The sequence below is a fragment of the Salvelinus sp. IW2-2015 genome, linkage group LG3, assembly GCF_002910315.2.
Source record: "Salvelinus sp. IW2-2015 linkage group LG3, ASM291031v2, whole genome shotgun sequence".
Taxonomy (NCBI): Eukaryota; Metazoa; Chordata; class Actinopteri; order Salmoniformes; family Salmonidae; genus Salvelinus; species Salvelinus sp. IW2-2015.
The window spans coordinates 23,389,042-23,412,992 of NC_036840.1; the positions used below are offsets into that span (position 1 = coordinate 23,389,042).

General features: G+C 42.8%; 1 protein-coding gene across 1 annotated transcript in view; it reads right to left on the bottom strand.

Annotated features, from left to right (window-relative positions):
- Positions 1-458: 458 nt before the first annotated feature.
- The window catches only part of poln (polymerase (DNA directed) nu), an 87,849-nt gene continuing 64,356 nt past the window's right edge, over positions 459-23,951 (bottom strand). The window contains 7 exon segments of the mRNA XM_070449563.1: positions 459-1,054; positions 1,737-1,798; positions 2,101-2,168; positions 2,986-3,064; positions 3,211-3,321; positions 14,192-14,323; positions 21,085-21,167. Coding sequence (XP_070305664.1) covers positions 962-1,054; positions 1,737-1,798; positions 2,101-2,168; positions 2,986-3,064; positions 3,211-3,321; positions 14,192-14,323; positions 21,085-21,167 — 628 coding nt within the window. The 3' untranslated portion in view covers positions 459-961.

Genomic DNA, 23,951 nt, shown 5'->3' on the forward strand with positions numbered 1-23,951 from the left:
TTAAGAACATATTCTTATTTACAATGACGGCCTACCGGGGAACAGGGGCAGAACGACAGATCTTTACCTTGTCAGCTCGGGGATTCGATCCAGCAAACTTTTGGTTACTGGCCCAACACTCTAACCACTAGGCTACCTGCCGCCAAAGATCTCACCATCTCTGGCAGCGACCAGMAACTGGGTCAGGCACTGTGTGTGACAGAGACAAAAGAGCGAGGCTCTCCAGTAGCCAAATTAGCTGATAAAAGACTAGTTCAGAATGAACAAGGAATGGCTGACTGCGCCCGGGGTGAGTGGAATTAGACAATCTGTTTGAAATCAGTGAATCACTCCAATGGGAGAAGAGCGAGAGGTTTAATAAAGAAAATAGAAGTTTATTAAAGAAATGCAAAGACTAGATCGTTTCACTTTATTGTAGAAATACATTGACCAGTCCAGCTTTACTTTACAATTAATGCAATAATAGGAAATTCAGACAGGATATCAGTTAATAAATACAATCAAACATTAAAAAAAACCTCTGACTGTTATCTAGCTAATGAGGTATATTTACTGTAGCTGAAAAATACTTTTAAAAAGGCAACAATGCCAAACAAATTTCTGAAAGTGTGGTTTTGCCTTGGCAACGGAACACAGAAACCAAAAATCTAAACAAGGGGGGTGAGAACAGAAAAATGTGAAGAGAGGAGGACTACAACTCCACAAAATGGAGGGAGGTTGAAAAAAAAGAAACTGATGCGTTCCAGTGGGAGGCTCCTACCGTTGCCCCCTGATACGGGCAGAGAGAGAGAGGGGTGTGTGTGTGTGAGGGAGAGAATTGGATAGAGAGAGAGGGAGAGAGCGAGAAGGAGAATTGGGAGCTTGGAGGAGCTGCAGCTGCCTGGTTTCCATAGCGATGGAGATGCAGCACAATGAGGGAGAGAAGAGGGAGAGCGATAGAGTAAGAGATGGAGAGAGGGACTCAGGAAGAGGGGGGGAGAGATGTTTGGGGGAGGTGTAGTTCGGACATGGAGCCCCAGGACTTGCCACTTGAGACCGCCACCTTCAGGGGGACCTGGGTAAAACACACAGGGTGGGGGAGGGGGACATCAAACTGAGGTGTATTTGTGTGTATGTAAGCGTGTGTAAGACATCAGCATTGGTAGGAGTGTGGAGAAGAGGTGTGTGTGTGTGTGACATCAGCGTGTGCGTAGCACCACTCTGACCTAGATTCTCTCAGGGTCTCATCATCACTCACCTGGCCTCCCGCTGTCATACAGCAAGACAGGAAGCAGCTAGCTACTGTTGCTACTACCTTACCAATAAAACACATACTAAGCCTACACTAAGCTAACTTAGCTAGTTTCCTTGCTAGATACTGGAGATACTACCTTATAATAAAACACATACTAAGCCTACACTAAGCTAACTTAGCTAGTTTCCTTGCTAGATACTGGAGATACTACCTTATCAATAAAACACATACTAGGCCTACACTAAGCTAACTTAGCTAGTTTCCTTGCTAGTCTCTCTGCGAACTACTGAAGATAATAAAGGCTAAGCACATATCTCAGCTAGCGACCGGTGCTATTTCCTTTATAAATGAATAAATGAATAAAACATAGCATAATGATAGGTTAAGTTCACCAGTCTCCCTGGTTAACAATATCAGCGAATTAAATACACACAACTGCTACAGTACAAAAAATTAAAAAAATACTTTCCCTTACTTTTAGTTCTTAGTCCTATTCACTTACTTTGAGATGAACTCCCAGACAATCGATGTGTTGCAGGGACTCCATAGTGTTCTTGACCAACACTGTGTCACAAAGGGACAGACAGAAACACATACTAATAAATAATATAATACAAGCCATTTAAGCAGAAGCTTTTATCCAAAGCGACTTACAGTCATGTGTGTATACATTTGTATGGGTGGATCCAGCAGGAATCGTACCCACGACCCTTGGTGTTGCAAGCGCCATGTTCTACCAACGGAACCACACAAGACCCCATATTACATATGAATATCTCTGATGAGTTGAAGTAGGTCGAAGCTTGAAGATTCTATATCTCATGTGTATGACCTGGAGAGAAGAAGGGGATTGTGTGACGTCTCACCTGCGAACTCCCCCACCTGAGAGTCCTCCACCTCGTAGAGAAGCTCATCATGGAGCTGAGCTATCAGCCTGGACAGGACATAATACATAAAGAGATAGTGAGAGAAAGAAAGAAAGAAAGAGAGACTGGCGCAGCGGTCTAAGCCACTGCATCGCAGTGCTAGAGGCGTCACTACAGACCCTGGTTTGATCCCAATCGGCTGTGATCGGAAGTCCCATAAAGCAGCGCACAATTGGCCCAGCGTCGTCCGGGTTAGGGGAGGGTTGGGCCGGGGTAGGCCGTCATTGTAAATAAGAATATACACTTAACTGACTTGCCTAGTTAAATAAAGGTGAAAGAAAAAAGAAATAGAGGGAGGGAGTAGAGAAGACAGAAAGAAGACAACGTGGGCTGCGTCAGAGAGAGCACTCAGGGTAAAAAGAAAAAGATGAGTGGTTGTAACTGATGATTGCGGCGAGGTAAGTGAATGATGTGGAGTGACTGGATGACCCTGAGCTATGATTAGGAGGGATGGGCGGAGGGAGGGGAGAGAGGGAAGGGGAGAGAGAGGGCAAGGAAGGGAAGCCATGGAGGGAGATAGAAAGGGAGGGAAAGAGGGAAGGATGGAGGAAGGGAAAGAGAATCTTGGCAGCAGGGTTGGTAGATTCAATTTGAACTCAGAAGATAAATTGAAAGTCAATTCCTGGAATGAAAATTTCCCATTATTGTATGGAGAACAGGAGGAGGAAGAGAAGGGTGAGGAGAAGTGAAGTTYGGCTGCATCCCAAATGGCACCCTATTCTGTAGATAGTGCACTACTAATGGCGAGAACCCATAGGGCTCTGGCCAAAAGTAGTGCACTATATAGGAAATAGGGTACCATTTGGGATGTAGTCTTGGTCTAACCTGGCGGAGAGAGAGCTGGAGGAGGAGACTTGAGAGAAGATACGGATCATGGCCATCTTACACAGGTCAGCAGCTGACCCTAGAGAGAAGAAACAGAAAGCCAGAAGAGAAGTTAACACACGCACGCATACACTCAAGCTCACACAGGCACTCACACACACACACACACACACACACACACACATACATACATACATACATACACGCCCGTCCCCTCCACACTACCTTGGACCACAAAGTTGACAGCCTGTCTCTCAGCCTGCATGCGGACTCCCCAGTCTGTAGAGTGGATGTGAGGAAGTGTCCTTCGCCGGCCCATAATAGACACCACGTAACCTAGGCAACAACAACACACAGGTACAGTACTAGAGGTTATTCACACTGCAATTGAAAGATATGAGGAAGGATGATGTGTTTGGTATTCTAACAGGTTTTATTCTGGATCAAAAGGGGGCTTAYGTGGTGGGCGCGGTACGGGGCCTTGCAATGGGCGTGGTTGGCCTGGCTGAATTCTAGAGAACATTTTGGCTGTGTAGAGAAATGCTGGTATTTTTAAGTCAATTTCCTGCAATTCTACACATTTCTTAATGGAGCTGGGATCKATTTTTGCAGTTTTAAAGCTAATTTGTTGCAATTCTACACTTTTTGCCATGTACCTGAGAGAACATTTGGCAGTTTTAAAGCTAATTTCCTGCATTCTATGCATTTTGCATTGGCTAATYCTGTGTTCTTTTGCTCTAACATAATAACAAAATCAATACTGCTAAATTCATTTTATTTTTTTTATTTTTTTCAAGCTTTTATTTTGGTGATTATTGTTAGTTCTCAAAGATTATATTATTTAAAAAAATTACAGAGTGGCTATGGTTCCGGATTTTCTGGAAATCCGTTTTGATGCGGCAACAAAAAAATGTATGTGTGCACATTTTTTAAAATGTAGCTGCTGCGCACTCCGCTGCCTACGTAGCTGCTGCYCACTCTGCTTTGACTGGTGATYAACGCCTTTGTCTGGTGTAGCCTACACACTTCATGTCGTACACAAAGGACACGGTCAACAACTACTGCATTCCATGTCTCAGTAAACTATTAAAAATAAGCGTGTTTTCATGTTTGTTTTTCAGGAGGGGAGCTAGGCTACATGCAGCTATTTACATGTTGTACACAAAAGATCATGATCATTTACATGTTGTACAACCTCGCAGATTTTTTCTTGCCCCAATGCAGTTACAGTGCATTCGGAAAGTATTCAGACCCCTTTTCCACATTTTGTTACCTTACAGACTTATTCTAAAATGGATTCAATTGTTTTTCTCCCTGATCATTCTACACATAGTACCCCATAATTACAATGCAAAAACAGTTTTTTTTTTTTAAGTATTTTTTTATTAGATGTATTAAAAATAAAAAACTGAAATATAACATTTACATAAGTATTCAGACCCTTTACTCAGTACTTTGTTGAAGCACCTTTGGCAGTGATTACAGCCTTGAGTCTTCTTGGGTATGACGCTACAAGCTTGGCACACCTGTATTTGGGGACTTTATCCCATTCTTCTCTGCAGATCCTCTCAAGCTCTGTCAGGTTGGATGGAGAGCATCGCTGCACKGCTATTTTCAGGTCTCTCCAGAGATGTTTGATCGGGTTCAAGTCCGGGCTCTGGCTGGGCRACTCAAGGACTTTCAGAGACTTGTCCCAAAGCCACTCCTGCGTTGTCTTGGCTGTGTGCTTAGGGTCGTTGTCCTGTTGGAAGTCTGAGGTCCTGAGCGCTCTGGAGTAGGTTTTCAATCAAAGATCTCTCTGTACTTTGCTCCGTTCATTTTTCCTCGATCCTGACTAGTCTCCAAGTCCCTACCGCTGAAAAACATCCCCACAGCATGATGCTGCCACCACCATTTTTATTGAACCTTTATTTAACTAGGAAAGTCAGTTAAGAACAAATTATTATTTACAATGACAGCCTACACCAAACTCGGACGACGCTGGGCCAATTTGTGCGCCGCCCTATGGGACACCCAATCACAGCCGGTTGTGATATAGCCTCGATTCAAACCAGTGTGTCTGTAGTGAAGCCTCTAGCACTGAGATGCAGTGTCTTAGACCGCTGCGCGACTCGGGAGCCCATAGTGCCAGGTATAGTGCCAGGTTTCCTCCAGACGTGACGCATGGCATTCAGGACATAGAGTTCAATCTTAGTTTCATCAGACCAGAGAATCTTGTTTCTCATGGTCTGTGTCCTTTAGGTGCCTTTTGGCAAACTCCAAGCGGGCTGTCATGTGCCTTTTACTGAGGAGTGGCTTCCGTCTGGCCACTCTACCTTAAAGTCCTGATTGGTGGAGTGCTACAGAGATGGTTGTCCTTCTGGAAGGTTCTACCATCTCCACAGAGGAACTCAGGAGCTCTGTCAGAGTGACCATAGGGTTCTTGGTCACCTCTCTGACCAAGGCCCTTCTCGCCCGATTGCTCAGTTTGGCCGGGCGGCCAGCTCTAGAAAGAGTCTTAGTGTTTCCAAACTTCTTCCATTTAAGAATGATGGAAGCCACTGTGTTCTTGGGGACCTTCAATGCTGCAGATATTTTTTGGTACCCTTCCCCAGATATGTGCCTCGACACAATCCTGTCTCGGAGCTTTACGGACAATTCCTTCGACCTCATGGCTTGGTTTTTGGTCTGACATGCACAGCCAACTGTGAGACCTTATGGTGTGTGCCTTTCCAAATCATGTCCAGTCAATTGAATTTACCACAGGTGGACTACAATCATGTTGCAAAAACATCTCAAGGATGATCATTGGAAAAAGGATGCACCTGAGATCAATTTCGAGTCTCATACCAAAGGCTCTGAATACTTATGTAAATAAGATATTATTTTTGTTACATACATTTTTCTAAAATGTCTAAAAACCTGTTTTCGCTTTGTCATTATGAGGTATTGTGTGTAGAGTGATGAGGGGGAAAAAAGTATTTAATCAATTTTAGAATAAGGCTGTAACGTAAAACAAAATGGATAAAGTCAAGAGGTCGGGATACTTTGAAGGCTACTCATTGTAGCTTTCATAATGCAGCTATCYAAGCAGAATATCAAAGGGTTAGACATGCAGTCTAATTAACGAATTGATGTTATGTTTTCATCATCATTGCAAACATTGGCTAAGCAGGAGGCAGACAGGCACTCAAAGTAGTAGCGTTCTTTTTCAGCAACTCTGATTAGTGGCTAAGATACGGCAGCAAGTATAAAGATTAGCCTACACCAGTGTAGTTCAACCGACATAATGGCCTTCATTGTAGCCTTCATTATATAGCCTTCATAATATAGCCTTCATTATACAGCCTTCATAATATAGCCTTCATAATATAGCCTTCATTATATAGCCTTCATTATACAGCCTTCATTATATAGCCTTCATTATATAGCCTTCATAATATAACCTTCATTATATAGCCTTCATAATATAGCCTTCATAATATAGCCTTCATTATACAGCCTTCATTATACAGCCTTCATTATACAGCCATTATATAGCTTTCATTATACAGCCTTCATTATATAGCCTTCATTGTAGCCTTCATAATGTAGGCTTGAATGTTCGTTCAAATCGCCACAGGGTTTTTATTTCAGCTGTGCAGACATATGATGTAGAGACCTAGGCTCTGTCATCATGGTTCAGAAGAGGGTGATTAAAGAGAGAACCATGAAGGGTGCTGTGTGTGTAAAATAAGTCATGCGCAGAACTTGATCCATATCCACAGCTTTGAGCAAGACGTTTCCAGAGGGGCGCGGCTGAAAACTCAGTATTCGCTGCTACGGCCTAAAAAAATATATACTTTATGTCCATTATCTTTTCTACATATGTTATATCTTGCTTTTATTCGATTCATTTTACACATGAAAGCGTTTTTTTGATATCCCAAAAATGTATATAACAAAAAATCATAATGTTACACTGTTTGACGGCCGGCCCAAGAATTTCAATGGGGGAAAATCCCTGTTCTAACAATAAAACAGATTGCATGACTGCATTTATTTAACTCCAGTAAGCACAGTCCCCTGTCATAACAGCATTGTAAACTAGTTGGGTGGCAAACACACACACACACACACACTCAAACTTCCCATCCCTGACAATCACACTTCCCAAACACCAACCCACCCACCCACCCACACGTGCTCACGTCAGACATGTCTGTCCTAGTGCATTCCAGTATTAGACAAAGGGCCCAGGCTTTACAGGCAAATCCTTCTGGAACACAGTGAGGTAATCCACAGCCATACACACAGAATGACCGTCTGTAACGTGTTTGTGTGTGTTTGCAGTGAGTGTGTGTTCATTCATAGCAAGTGTGTTCGCAGTGAGTGTGTGTCGGTTGTATTATTTCACCCCATACAGCGGGGGCTACACGCGTGACCTGGCCTACAGGAATGTGACCTGTTGGTCTAGGGTATAATGACAAGCATGTAAAAGGGCTAACTGGTTGTCAACATTCATTCATAGAGTCACGGATGACTAGTGTGATGGTCATACATAGGAATGTGCATGGGTGTGAATGTTTACGTTTAACTGTGTTGGAGCCATGAATGAGGCATGCGTGTGTACACTGACTGTACAAAACATTAAGAACACCTGCTCTTTCCATGACCAGGTGAATCRAGGTGAAAGCTATGATCCRTTATTGATGTCACTTGTTAAATKTACTTCAATCAGTGTAGATGAAGYGGAGTAGACAGGTTAAACAATTATTTTTAAGRCTTGAMACAATTGAACATGGGTTGTGTATGTGTGGCATTCAGAGGGTGAATGGGCAAGACAAAAGACTTAAGTGCCTTTGAACAGGTAGTAGGTTCCAGGAGCACAGGTTTTTGTCAAGAACTGCAGCYCGGCTGGGTTTTTCACGCTCAACAGTTTCCCGTGTGTATCAAGAATGGTCCACCACCCAAAAAGACAGCCAGCCAACTTGACACAACTGTGGGAAGCATTGGAGTCAACATGGGCCAGCTTCCCTGTGGAGTTGAGGGGAGCAACTCAATATTAGGAAGGTGTTCTTAATGCTTTGTGTGTAACATGTCAGGACATGTCATATATTATTAACAAAGTTATATATAAACATACACAATCCTGTTTGCAGGATTTTCAAAGAATGTCTGATAAGAACAAATGTCTGATAAGAACATTTACATTTATAACATTTATAACTTTGTTCTTATCAGACATTCTTTGAAAATCATGCAAACAGGATTGTGTATGTTTATATATTCGTATACATTAGCTTGACGACCAGTGTTTGAAATCAGTACATTTATTTATCTAATTAGTGTCTTTTTATTGAGATTTTTTTTCTGTTTCAGTGTAAACAATGATTGAAATATACTGCACATGTTATATTTCAATGTATGAAATCACATGGAAACATGTTTTTTTTAAAGGAGGTAGGAATGTATATGCCTACACAAAAATATGAAATACTTAAAATAATACTTTCATAACAAAAACATACATTAAAAACAACAACAAAGMAAAAGAAAAACACAGCTGGTCTTCAAAATGATAAAAAGTCAGGCTAATATTAAACACTCACAAAGGCAGATAAATTAAATACAAAACTAGTACAGGCAGTTTCCTGTGGAGGGAAATTGCAGTGTCTCTACGTAGGTAAAGAAAAGCTGCCACATTCGGTAGAATTTGCCAGAAGAGCCCCATAGGACATACACTTTAGTAAATTGGAAAAGATAGCGTAAGACATCTTTAATCCACACAAAATGAGGAGAGGGCGATTTCCACCGAAGTAAAATCAACCTTCTTGCCACAAACTCAAAAAGGCTACAAAGTCTGATTTATATTTTGCCATTATCAAAGTATAATGTTATGACAGTAGGAGGAGCAAAACGCACCTGTACTACTCATGTCACGGATAAAGCTGCACATTTCTATCTATTGAAATMACTATTGGGAAGGTGGAATTTAGCTGAGAGTTGTTGGAACGATGCAAACGTGCCGTCGATATACAAATCATTGAAGGATTTGATGCCAAGGTTAAACCAAACGGCGAAGCCTCCATCTACTATCGATGGACGGAGAAAACGTGATTTCTGAGTAGAGGGGCCCTTAATGAAGAGGTTTGCAATCCAATGTGACGTCTAAACTGGTTCCAGATCTTGAGTGGTTTTTACTCAAATGATTTTGGTATAACCTGAAATAGCAGAGTTCATAGGCGAGTGTGCCAAAGCAGCCAATGAGGATGGCATACAGGGGGAATATTCTATCTTCAACCATGCTGGAATGACATGTGGGGTATCTGCACGCATCCAGTACTGAATTACACAGAAGTTGGCAGCCCAACTGAATCAATAGTAGGAGCAGTTAGAGTATTACAACATTTATCAAAATGTTCAGAAGTGTATAAAGATGCATAGAAGTCCTTAAACTGATTATTTATTAGCTGGCGATCAATTGTTGCACCTGTGGGCGTTTGAATTTGAGACATTTTGTGAGTAGAGGAAGACTGGCAAAGTTGATGAGAAAGCAATTTACTTCCCTTGTCGCCATACTCACAGTGAGTATGTCACGAGGCCTGATGACAAGGTATCYAATTCAGCGTGTAAAGAGAGTCGATCCTTGTACACATTTGGGGATGGCGAGGTAGCGTACAAAATTTGAATGGTCAGTTCAGAGTCTCCCTTCCCTCTGTTTTCTTTCAAAAGTAGTATGTTACATGATTTGACAAAAGGCACCAATTTGTGTATGGAAATTGCAGCTCCTTTCACTTTACTTTGATAAAGATGGCCTACCCAACCGTTCTGCATTCTAAAGTCACCTGAAACTCTCAGATGGGTCTCTTGTAAGAAAGCAATCTGTGTTCCCAGATGTTGAAGATGCTGAAGTACTCCACCACGTTTGACTGGTTGGTTCAAATCTTTACAGTTCTACTCCACCACGTTTGACTGGTTGGTTCAAATCTTTACAGTTCTACTTCACTACGTTTGACTGGTTGGTTCAAATTTTTACAGTTCTACTCCACCACGTTTGACTGGTTGGTTCAAATCTTTACAGTTCCAACTAGAACATGTAAGTATACTCCCAGTCGACTACCCTATTAAATTAGGTTGTTGAGTCATCATCCTTTAATTTAAATACATTTAAATATCAGCAGAAGACCAAACTTGACATACAAGAAAACCAAAAAACAGTTGAACTACCTCCCACCCGCTGAAGTGTCTTCCCAAACAAGACACGCGCATCCCCCTCTCGTACACAAGCTCCTAAATACGCTCCAGGAAACATAGTAGTTACAGTAGCAAGGCTAAACTCTTACCAAYTGGAGCGTTGTGACAATTACACTACATGACCAAAAGTATGTGGACACCTGCTCGTRGAACACCTCATTCCAAAATCGTGGGCATTCATATGGAGTTGGTCCCCCCCTTTGCTYCTATAACAGCCTCCACTCTTCTGGGAAAGCTTGGAACATTGCTGCGGGGACTTGCTTCTATTTAGCTACAAGGGCATTAGTGAGGTCCGGCACTGATTTTGAGCGATTAGGCCTGGCTCGCAGTCCGCGTTCCAATTCATCCCAAAGGTGTTTGATGGGGTTGAGGTCAGGGCTCTGTGCAGGCCAGTTAAGTTCTTCCACACCGATCTCGACAAACCATTTCTGTATGGACCTCCCTTTGTGCACGGGGGCATTGTCATGATGAAACAGGAAAGGGCCTTCCCCAAACTATTGCCACAAAGTTGGAAGCACAGAATCGTCTAGAATGTCATTGTATGCTGTAGCATTAAGATTTCCCTTCACCAGAACTAAGGGGCCTAGCCCAAACCATGAAAAACAGCCCCAGACCATTATTCCTCCTCCACCAAACTTTACAGTTGGCACTATGCATTCGTGCAGGTAGTGTTCTCCTGGCATCCGCCAAACCCAGATTCGTCTGTTGGACTGCCAGATGGTGAAGCGTGATTCATCACTCCAGAGATCGCGTTTCCACTGCCCCAGAGTCCAATGGCGGCGAGCCATCGAAACCCATTGTATGAAGCTCCCGACAAAGAGTTATTGTGCTGACGTTGCTTCCAGAGGCAGTTTTGAACTTGGTTGAGTGTTGTAACCGAGGACAGACAAATTTTACGTGCGTTGTGTGAGCTTGTGTGGCCTACCACTTCGCGGCTGAGCCGTTGCTTCTCCTAGACATTTTCACTTCACAATAACAGCCCTTAACGTTGACAGGGGCAGCTCTAGCAGGGCAAACATTTGATGAACTGACTTGTTGGAAAGGTGACATCCTATGACGGTGCCACGCTGAAAGTCACTGAGCTCTTCAGTAAGGCCATTCTACTGCCAATGTTTGTCTATGGAGATTGCATGGCTGTGTGCTCGATTTTATACACCGGCAGTGGCGTAACGTACTTACGTAAAAATACTTTAAAGTACTACTTCAGTAGTTTTTGGGGGGTATCTGTACTTTACTATATATCTTTTGCCAACTTTTACTTTATTACATTCCCAAAGAAAATAATGTACTTTTTACTCTATACATTTTCCCTGACACCCAAAAGTACTTTTGACAGGAAAATGGTCCAATTCACACACTTATCAAGAGAACATACCTGGTCATCCCTACTGCTTCTGATTTGGTGGACTCACTAAACACAAATGCTTCGTTTGTAAATTATGTCTGAGTGTTGGAGTGTGCCACTGGCCATCTGTCATTTTTATTTTTACAAATGTTTTATTGTGACGTCTGATTTGCTTAATATAACACATTTTAAATGGTGTCTACTTTTACTTTTGGTACTTAAGTACATTTTAGCAATTCCATTTACTTCTGATACTTAAGTATATTTTAAACCAAATACTTTTAGATTTTTACTCAAGTAGGTTTTTACTGGGTGACTTTCACTTTTATTTGAGTAATTTTCTATTAAGGTATCTTTACTTTTACTCAAGTATGACAATTGAGTACTTTCCCCACCACTGCTCAGCAACGGGTGTGGCTGAAATAGCCGAATCCACTAATTCGAAGGGGAGTCCACATACTTTGTACATACAACAAAAACAAAAACAATAGAAAGCACAGTTTACCAATAGCGACAAGTAAAGTGACAACAGGGTGTTAKATCAAATAACACAGGCAGCATGACAGCTTATGGCCTATCTAGTGTCACTCATCAAAATAAAAATGGACCTGTGTCACGAGCCCACATAGAAAACAGTGAAGAAAATTGAGGCTTACTATTTCAGCTGACAATGAGGAGAATGTACGTATAAGGCAAATAGAACACTAGAAGGCACTGTGGTAGGCTACATGTGTTGGGCCTTACAAATCAAACGCTGCACTGCAGATAGGCTAAGTGTCCATCTCGTTGCGCCGGTCAGGCCGGGGGAGCAGTTTCCTTCAAGTTCTTGATAAAGTCAATTGCGGCGGTCGGGTCGGTGAACTTGTGAAGCGCTCCGCTCGGTAGCGTGAACCTCAGCTCAGCTGGGAAGAAGAGGCCAAACTTTACTCCCTGACAGGTGTGCAGAAGCCGCTTTGCGTTGTCAAACCGCTGCTCGTTTCTTGGCCGCGGAGGCAGTGAAGTCTGGGAAGATGGACAGTCTCTTGATGTGTGTGTGTGTGTAGGTTGACTATCTATTACACATCAGTGTTTGTGAACTGAAGATGCATCTGTAAATCCCCTTTTCACTGTGTCCTCTTGATGACTTGTCCTATTTTCTCTCTCTCTTTTAATTTCCCCTGTTGGTACTGGATATATAAAGCTCCCCGCCACCTCCTCCTCTTCCCTTCATCATGTCTTTAGAAGTATAGGTATGACACATGTCCTTTGGGGACCTCCCTGATAGTGTGTGACGGCTAAGGAAGTATATGGAAAATAAGGGAGGATGCCAGTGCGAAATGGGGTCAGAGCTCATTTCAAAATCAGAGTATAAATCAACAATTCTGTTTTGATGAGAGAGGCATGCACAGCCAGATAGCACTATATTCAGTTAGAGAAAATGGCTACACACAGGCACACACACACGCACACACAGGCACGCACGCACGCACACACACACAGCGGTCTCTTAGCCCTAGCTAGAGCAGATTGCAAGCTGAGATGTTTATTGATCAACTGAAATCTCTGTTAGGCTGTGAGAGAGATAGAGGGAGAAAGAGAGTTAGGGAGAATGAAGCGAGAGAAAGAGAGTGAGAGGAGGGAAAAAGAGAGAAATAAAAGGAGAAAAATAAAGAGAGAGACAGCGAGAGAGAAAGAGGTTAGGGAGAGAGATAGTGTGTTTGTGAGAGAGAGAGAGCCCCAGCCCTGACAGGTGAGGCTGATAAATCCCAGGAGTGGCGCCACAGCGATGACTGAAATTAAAACGGTCCGTTCCGAACGACATTACACTGGTCCCCAGTGAGCATGCTCAGTTAAAGAATTTTTGCAGCGATCTGTGTGGCGTCTCACGAGCATTCCGTTGCGCTTGGCTCATTTAGAGATGAAGAGTGTGTAGTAACGGTGATTGGTTGCCACAGGTGACAGAGTGCTTGTCGGTGCGTGTCGGGGTTGATGGCTGTTATGCCACTGTGACAGAGACCCTCTCTGCTATACTCTTTCTAGAAGTTTAAACTTTAACTGCATATTTTAACTGACTACGATAAGAATTTTTTGCCGAATATTTTCTCAAAATGTTCCTACTGTAAAAAGCATCAATGTATAAGATATCAGGATAACACAGAACATTTGTTTAGGGGGCAGGTCAATCTCAATGAACACAAGACGCAAGAAAAGCTAAGTACTCCTGAATCATTCTTGAGAAATCTTAGTCACACCAACCAACAATGTCTTTCCTCCATATCAGAGTTTTAAGCTGTAAAAGGTGTTTTCAGCGTTCAAAGACGTCGATTGGCCTATTGCCTGGACTAAATATTTTCAGTGTGACAGAGTGCAGAGGCCAGGGTGTTGACTCGAGGCCGCAGTGCTACAGTCTCAGGTGTGCTGTGTTAGCATATCTGCCAGGATATATCGAGTGTCCTGGTTGAACCATTACCCCACCCCTCCAACCTCTCTCCTCCCCGTCCACAGGCAGTTTGTCTCAGTCCTGCCAATACAAGCACATATTTTTCCTCACCCACCAATGCACACACAAAGTGGATCCCTCCCTCCCTCCCACAAACACGCATCCACCCATATGCACAGAAAGACACACACAGAGTGAGCCCGCCCCCCCACCCCACACACACATACCTCGTTTGTGGCACTGCTGGATGGTGGTGTGTATGAAGGTCTGGACCTCTCTGTAGGTGTGGAGGAAGCTGTCCTGGAAGTGGCTGGCCTGTTCAGCACTAACACCCAGGATGCCCGACAGACGCTCCCTACCTGGGGGAGACAGACAACCATAACATATATCGCCCAAATTCAATGCCAGTTTTATCCATTCCCCTCTATTTATTTGGAGCCCCATTAGTTTTTGCAAAGGCAGCAGCTATTCTTCCTGAGTCCACAAAAAACATGACAAGTAACAAAACACTGGTACACTGACAGACAAGGACACTCACCCAAATGTGATATACAAACAATACAACAAACAAAATGTGTAATCAAGGACTGATTTCGACCTGGGACACAAGGTGAGTGCAATTAATTATCAGGTAGAACAGAAAACAAACAGTACTCTGGACCTCCAAGGTAGAATTTGAACACCCCTGATATATACCATAGCATAGTGATACAACATTTGTACAGTACCAGTCAAAAGTTTGGACACACCTACTCATTCAAGGAGTTTTCTTATTTTTACTATTTTCTACATTGTAGAATAATAGTTAAGACATCAAAACTATGAAATAACACATATGGAATCATGTAGTAACCAAAGAAGTGTGAAACAAATCAAAATATACTTTAGATTTAAGATTCTTCAAAGTTGCCACCCTTTACCTTGATGAGAGCTTTGCACTCTTGGCATTTTCTCAACCAGCTTCACCTGGAATGCTTTTCCAACAGTCTTGAAGGAGTTATGCTTCACATATGCTGAGCACTTGTTGGCTGTTTTTCCTTCACTCTGTGGTCCAAATTATCCCAAACCATCTCAATTGGGTTGTGGTTAGGTGATTGTGGAGGCTAGGTCATCTGCTGCAGTGCTCCATCACTCTCCTTCTTGGTCAAAAATAGCCCTTACACAGCCTGGAGGTGTGTTTGGTCATTGTCCTCTTGAAAAACAAATGATAGTCCCACTAAGCTCAAACCAGATGGGATGGCTTATCGCTGCAGAATGCTGTGGTAGCCATGCTGGTTAAGTGTGCCTTGAATTCTAAATAAATCTTTGACAGTGTCACCAGCAAAGCACCCCCCACACCATAACATCTCCTCCTCCATGCTTCACGGTGGGAACAACACATGCGGAGATCATCCGTTCACCTACTCTGCGTCTCACAAAGACACGATGGTTGGAACCAAACATTTCAAATTCGGACCCATCAGATGTGTTATTTCATTTCCAACGCTCTAATGTCCATTGCGCGTGTTTTTTGGTCCAAGCAAGTCTCTTCTTCTTATTGGTGTCCTTTAGTAGTGGTTTCTTTGCAGCCGACCATGAAGTCCTGATTCACGATGTCTCTGAACAGTTGATGTTGAGATGTGTCTTACTTGAACTCTGTGAAGCATTTATTTGGGATGCAATTTCTGAGGCTATTAACTCTAACGAACTTATCCTCTGCAGCAGAAGTAACTCTGGGTCTTCCTTTCCTGTGGCGGTCATCATGAGAGCCAGTTTCATCATAGCGCTTGATGGTTGAAGAAACTTTCAAAGTTCTTGACATTTTCCGGATTGACTGACCTTCATGTCTTAAAGTAATGATGGACTGCCATTTCTCTTTGCTTATTTGAGCTGTTCTTGCCATAATATGAACTTGGTATTATACCAAATAGGGCTATCTTCTGTATACCACCCCTACCTTGTCACAACACAACTGATTTGCTCAAACGCTTTCAGATGAAAAGAAATTCCACAAATTAACTTTTAACACTACCTCATGAAGCTGGTTGAGAGAATGTCAAGAGTGTGCAAAGCTGTCATCAAGACAAAGGGTGGCTACTTTGAAGAATCTAAAATAGATTTTGATTTGCTTAACACTTTTTTGCTTACTACATGATTCCATATGTGTTATTTCATAGTTTTGATGTCTTCACTATTATTGGACAATGTAGAAAATAGTAAAAATTAAGAAAAGCCCTGGACCCCAGCCACCCCAGTCATAGACTGTTCTCTCTCCTACCGCATGGCAAGCGATACCGAAGTGCCAAGTCTAGGACAAAAAGGCTTCTCAACAGTTTTTACCCCCAAGCCATAAGACTCCTGAACAGGTAATCAAATGGCTACCCGGACTATTTGCATTGTGTGCCCACCCCAACCCATCTTTTTTATGCTGCTGCTACTCTCTATTTATCATATATGCATAGTCACTTTAACTATTCATTAATGTACATACTACCTCAATTGGGCCGACCAACCAGTGCTCCCGCACATTGGCTAACCGGGCTATCTGCATTGTGTCCCGCCACACACTACCCGCCAACCCCTCTTTTACACTACTGCTACTCTCTGTTCATCATATATGCAGTCACTTTAACCATATCTACATGTACATACTACCTCAATCAACCTGACTAACCGGTGTCTGTATGTAGCCTCACTACTTTTATAGCCTCGCTACTGTATATAGCCTGTCTTTTTACTGTTGTTTTATTTCTTTACTTACCTATTGTTCACCTAATACCTTTTTTGCACTATTGGTTAGAGCCTGTACGTAAGCATTTCACTGTAAGGTCTACACCTGTTGTATTCGGTGCATGTGACAAATAAACTTTGATTTGATTTGAATGCATAGGTGTGTCCAAACTCTTTACTGGTACTGTAAATATATAGAAAAAGTTATATCAGGAAATCATCTCAAAGTTATGCCTCTGACTGCTTTCCCTATCTACGATGTGAGTGCAGAGATCAGTATCGGCCATTCCACCCTAGCTCTGGCCCAAAGGAGATTCCAGTCAAGAGAATCGTGGCTCTGTGTGCTCAGTATGTGAGCCTGTGCGTGTTTGTGTGTTCATAGGGTCAGAATGTTTGTGTATATTTGTGTTCACAGACTGCGTGTGTGTCTGTGTTCTGCAGCACTGTGTTTGTGTGTTCACAGTGTGTTTATTCGCAGCGTGTGTGTTCCGTGGCACTGTGTGTGTGTCTGTGTTCTGTGGGTTAACGCGCGGCTGGTGATGAATAATGTTCTGCCAGACAGAGGGAGCGCCAGGGATGGTGCAGCAGGAGGGGGCAGTTGGCCCAGCGGAGACAGGCGCTAAGCCCCAAATCTGTGCCAGTCTGGGGCCCCTGCCTGGGTGGACGTGCCCCCCGTGCCCTCTACACACACACACACCCGGGGAGACACAGGGAGAGAGTGTGAACATGCAGGGATAGTGTGAGTGTTTTGGGGGGAGGGCGGCTCTATGTCACACAGAGAGATGGAGTTGATCTGTTTGTGAACATCATCACACTGTGTGAGTGTCAGTATGTATCTGTGCAGTGTGGATGTGTGTGTGTGTGTGTGTGTGTGTGTGTGTGTGTGCACGCTCAAGAGTGTGTGAGTGTATACAGGCGAGTACGAGATAGAGGTAATTGACACAGTGCTGATTTTCTCAAAAACAAATGAAATCACAAAAAAAGGTGTCTGGACCATCCTATAAGATGCCATTTACATCAAAAATAGAGATTTGGCTGTAAAAAAGAAAATGTCTCCATTTCAAAAGGCTTCTGAATTTTGTAATTTCCACTCTGAAATTTCTGACTTGATCATTCACATTTCCTGTTGCTTCAGGATTATTTTCCTGCTGTAGCAAACTGGCTCAAATTAAGATCCTACATCTCTAATATGGTAGCTCAATGACTTTAAATCATTTTTACCCCTATGATAACATTGTACCACCAGTAGGAGTGGGAACACCAATGATACATTTTAGGTAAATTGAGGCCACAAATGCTCAAATCTAATGTTGTTTCCCTTCAGCAGCATACCACCCTGCATCCCATTGCTGGCTTGCTTCTGAACCTAAGCAGGGTAGCTGCCTGGATGGGAGACCAGATGTTGCTGGAAGCAGCATTGGAGGGCCAGTAGGGGAAACTCCCTCTGGTCTAAGGAGATCCCAATGCCCTAGGGCAGTGAAGGGGAAATTGCCCTTAGGGTGATGTCTTTCGGATGGGACGGGTATCCTGACTTATCGTAAGAGTAGGGGTGTTAACCCCGATATCGTGGCTAAATCCCCAATCTGGCCCCATTCCATCATGACCACCTAATCATCCCCCTCATTCCTAATTGGCATATATCACTTCTAACCTCTCCACCTGATAGCTGATGTGTGGCCGCCTCATCCACACATTGGTGGGGGATGAGGTGAGTTTCCCCCTACTATGTGAAGCGCTTTGAGTACCTCATTTGGTAGAAATGAAATCCAATGAATTTAAAATGAGTAACACTGATTTAGACACACCATATGATCAGGCTAGAAATGACATACTAAAGGGGTGTGATTAGCTAATCATTTTTTGACCCTTCACCTGATAACAGTTTACCACTGGAGATGTGTGTGTGTGTGTGTGTGTGAGTGAGGAGAAGGTCTATTGTAGGGAGTGAGCGAAGGCAACCGGTTGCCACAGGGCGGGTAAGGGGTGCAAAAAGGCAGTAGTGTGTGTGTGTGTGTGTGTGGAAGTCTACAACGGAGTGTGTGTGTGTGGCCGAGGCACCACATACCAGCTGAATGAGGTCAGTCCTGTGTGACCCTCCAGCCTCGTTACTGCTCACTCACATCTCTCTCTCTCTCCTTCTCCCCCACGTCCATCTCTCTTTCTCTCTCCTCCACATCAATCTCGCTCTCTCCTCCACGTCCATCTCTCTCCTCTTTCTTTCTTCCTCTCTCCCACACCTCTTTTCCAATTCAGTCTCTTTTTCTCTCCTCTCTTTCTTCCTCTCTCTTTCCCTCTGTCCCTCTCCCAGAGTGCAACAGTCAACACTTGGCCTCTTTTTCTTCTGACCCATTTGTGTGTGTCTGTCTGCATGGCCAACACCACCCCTCCCCCCTCCTCTTCTCTCTCCGCCTGATTATTGTCTCCAGGAGAAAGCTTCCTTTTAGTATTCCGTAACCAAGGAGACGAGCCACTAGGAAGGCCTAGGCTGTCTACGCTGAAAACGAACGCTCTCCCTCACTCCACTAACCCCCTCTTCTTTCCTCCCTGTGTCTTTCTCCTCCTTTCTCAGCTTCTCTTGTCCTCCTTGACGACAGATACACAATGTATCACGTCTTATGCTATTAAAAACATTCAAATCAGCCGTGAGGCTTCCTTCCATCTCTACCATGCACACACACAGAGTCATAATGCCACATGTCATTGAAAGACCAAAGAATACTCCATCATCAAGTCCCTTTGTCACTGAACGCACTCATCTGTGAAAAGACAAACACCCATACATGTCAGAGCTGTAACTGTGTGTGTTACTGTGTGTGTGTCTAATGTATGTGTGTGTGCGTGAGTCTGAGTGGTGGTTTCCGGGCAATGATACTGCACTCGTCTGATCTCTGAACTGCGGACGGGAGAGGCTTGTCGACTCACACCAGCCACACACACACACTCACACCAGCCACACACACACAAGCCACACACACACACCAGCCACAAACACCAGCCACACACACACAACCATTGCCAGACCACTGCCAGCCATCACAACCTCTCAACATCTCCCAATCCTCTACTACTGCCTGCCTGACAGCACAGCCTGGAGGCTCCCTTACTGCTACGTGTGTGTGTGTGTGTGTGTGTGTGTGTGTGTGTGTGTGTGTGTGTGTATATGTGGACGTGTTTAACTATACTCACAAGAATAGTAAACTTACAAACATTTTACCAACTGGGGACATTTTATTAGTCCACACAAGGTCAAATGCGATTTCTCGGGGGTTTAGGGTTAAGGTTAGAATTAGTGTTAGGGTTAGAATTAGGTTTAAGGTTAAGTTAAGGTTTACAGGTAAAGGTTGGGGACAATTTGATTTTGAATGACACTGAATCGTGTGTCCCCACAAGGTTAGTTGTACAAGGCTGTGCGTGTGTGTGTGTGTGTGTGCCTCTTGATGAGTGTGAGCCAACAGTGAGGTCCAGATACAGCAGCAGAGTGTGTGACTCAGTCTCACACAAACAACAACACTCATATAACAAGCTGTTAATCAACAGGCTAGAAATACATAACAGACAATGCAAAGTGACCCAGATACAGAATAGTCTTACTACACTTTCATGATACACATTCCCTCCACGTTAGAAATCTATGGTCATGGGGCCAGCGTTTTGAAATAGTTTCCATTGGCTACAGCAGGGAAATGTGTTGTGTGTGCGAGTGAGTATTAAACGGGCCACAAATGAAGAAGGCATACTTAGGCCACATGGGCCCTTTCTACATTCTTGCTCCCTCTCTGTTTTTTCCTCTCCCATTCTCTCTCTTTCCTCCTCTCTCTCTTTCAAATTCAAATTCAAGCTGCTTTATTGGCATGAAAAACATTGTGTCAATACTGCCAAAGCAACAATGTATACAATATACATTGTAATAAAATTATAAACAATAACAAAGAATTATATAAAATGGTAGTAAATAATAATACAAAATTGAACACAAAAATAACAACAATATAGTAGAAATGTAATAAATATAAAAAGCTAAACATGGAAAATGATACTATAACTAACTTATAACTAAATAACTGTCATCTTCACCATTACATCAGTACTACAACTACCATCATCATTACGACTACTACTACCACCACCATCATTAAACTGCTATCATTACCATCACCCTACTACCCATGCCACTACTCTCTCTCTCTTTCTTCCTCTCCCACTCTCTCTCTTCCTCTCCCCCTCCTCTCTTCTCTCCACGTCTATCTCGTTTTCCTCTCCCACTCTCTCTCGTTCTTCCTCTCCCACTCTCTCTCGTTCTTCCTCTCCCACTCTCTCTCGTTCTTCCTCTCCCACTCTCTCTCTTTCCCTGGTTAAGGGCGACTGAAGTGATGTGGCTAACTAACTGAGTCATGTGGGTAGTTCTTCTCACCTGCTCCATACACCACAGAGTAGACGATACGCTTGGCATGCTCTCTATCCTCTGAACTCACTTCTCCTTCACTCACACCCTTCCTAGAGAGACAGAGAGAGAAGAAAGAGAGAGTAGGGGAAGAGAGAGGGGGTGGGGAGAAAGAGAGAGAGATGTTATGTAAGGAAGTCCTACTGGAGTGCAACTCCTCTGTCTGCAAAGTGAGAGTCCCAAAGGGCCTGACAAGGGACTGCAACATCACATCACAGAACATACTCACACACAGATGCACAGAGACATGCACACACACACACACATACTCTGATTATCAGCATGATAAGGTTCAACACTCTCTCTCTCTCTGGTTTATCTTTCTCTATATATGTCCTCTTGCCCTCTTTGTTTTCTCTCTCTCTATCTGTTCTCTCCATCTCTACCTGTTATTTATCTCTCCCAGTTTCATTGCCTGTAGCCCCAGGGACAGACTTTCAAACCGTTTTATCTGTAGTACCTCCGGCCCTCTCACGACAGACAGACAGACAGACAGACAGACAGACACAGAGACAGACAGACACAGAGACAGAGACAGACACAGAGACAGACACAGAGACACACACACAGAGACACACACACAGAGACACACACACACACACACACACACACACACACAGAGCTGTCAAATGGTGGAGTCAGATGGTTGGGGCTAAAGACAAATTAAAAGTGCTCAGCACCACCTGGTGGACAGAGTATTTATCTATTCTAGACAGCGTTCTAACAGTGTTCTAACAGTTCTAATAGTATTCTAACAGTGTTCTAACAGTTCTAATAGTATTCTAACAGTGTTCAAACACTGTTCAAACAGCATTCTAACAGTGTTCTAACAGTTCTAATAGTATTCCAACAATGTTCAAACAGCGTTCTAACAGTGTTCTAACAGTTCTAATAGTGTTCTAACAGTGTTCTAACAGTGTTCTAACAGTGTTCTAACAGCGTTCTAACAGTGTTCTAACAGTGTTCTAACAGCGTTCTAACATTGTTCTAACAGTACTAATAGTATTCTAACAGAGTTCTAACAGTTCTAATAGTATTCTAACAGAGTTCTAACAGTTCTAATAGTATTCTCTAACAGCGTTTCAAAACTCAACATTGTTCTACAGTCTGTCTAATTGCTACAGTGTCTATATATCTACAGAGTTCTAACGTTTCTAATAGTTTTTCTAAACAGTGTTCTAACAGTCTGTATTCTAACAGTGTTCTAATAGTTTCTAATAGCGTTCTAACAGCGTTCTAAACATTGCTGCTAACAGTCTAATAGTATCTCTAACAGCCAGTTCTAAAACAGTTTATTACATTCTAAAGTTAGTATTCTAACAGTGTTCTAACAGTTCAATAGTATTCTATCACAGTGTTCTAAGACAGTTTCGTACTAGTAATTCTAAACAGGTTTAAAATTGTTCTACAGTCTAATAGTATTTTAACAGCGTTCATAAAGTACTAATAGTATTCTAACAGTGTTCTAACAGTGTTCTAACAGCGTCCTAACAGATCTAACAGTGTTCTAACAGCGTTCTAGCAGTGTTCTAACAGTTCTAACAGCATTCTAACAGTGTTCTAACAGCGTTCTAACAGTTCTACCAGTGTTCTAACAGCATTCTAACAGCGTTCTAACAGTTCTACCAGTGTCCTAACAGCATTCTAACAGTTCTAACAGTGTCCTAACAGTGTTCTAACATGGTTCTAACATGGTTCTAACAGCGTCCTAACAGATCTAACATGGTTCTAACAGCGTCCTAACAGATCTAACATGGTTCTAACAGCGTTCTAACAGCGTTCTAACAGCATTCTAACAGCATTCTAACAGTTCTAACAGCGTTCTAACAGTGTTCTAACAGTGTTCTAACAGTGTTCTAACAGCATTCTAACAGTGTTTTAACAGTTCTAACAGCGTTCTAACAGTTCTAACAGTGTCCTAACAGCGTTCTAACAGTTATAACAGCATTCTAACAGTTCTAATTAAAAAAAAATTTTTTTAAAAGAACTGTTAGAACACTGATAGAACTGTTAGACCTGTTGGAACGCTGTTAGAACACTGTTATAACTGTTAACAGTTCTAACAGTGTACCAACAGTTCTAATAGKASWCTYWRAMWWKTYWRAGWSTMCTATTAGAACTGTTGGTACACTGTTAGAACTGTTAACAGTTATAACAGTGTTCTAACAGCGTTCCAACAGGTCTAACAGTTCTATCAGTGTTCTAACAGTTCTTTTAAAAAAATTTTTTTTTTAATTAGAACTGTTAGAATGCTGTTATAACTGTTAGAACGCTGTTAGGACACTGTTAGAACTGTTAGAACGCTGTTAGAACTGTTAAAACACTGTTAGAATGCTGTTAGAACTATGTTAGAACACTGTTAGAACGCTGTTAGAACTGTTAGAACACTGTTATAACTGTTAGACTGCTAACAGTTCTAACAGTGTTCTAACAGTTCTAACAGTGTTCTAACAGTTATAACAGTGTTCTAACAGCGTTCCAACAGGTCTAACAGTTCTAACAGTGTTCTAACAGTTCTTTAAAAAAATTTAATCTCCCCAATTTCGTGGTATCCAATTTTAGCTTCTTGACACAATGCCCACTTAACCCGGAGGCCCGCCACAGGAGTCGCTAGTGCGCGATGGGACAAGGACATCCACGCCAGCCAAACCCTACCCTAACCCGGACGACGCTGGGCCAATTGTGCCCCATGGGTCTACTGGTCGCGGCCGGCTGCGACAGAGCCTGGACTCGAACCAAGAATCTCTAGTGGCACAGCTAGAGATAGAACTGCGCCACTCGGAAGGCCATTGTTCTAACAGTGTAGCAACAGTTCTATCAGTGTAGCAACAGTTCTA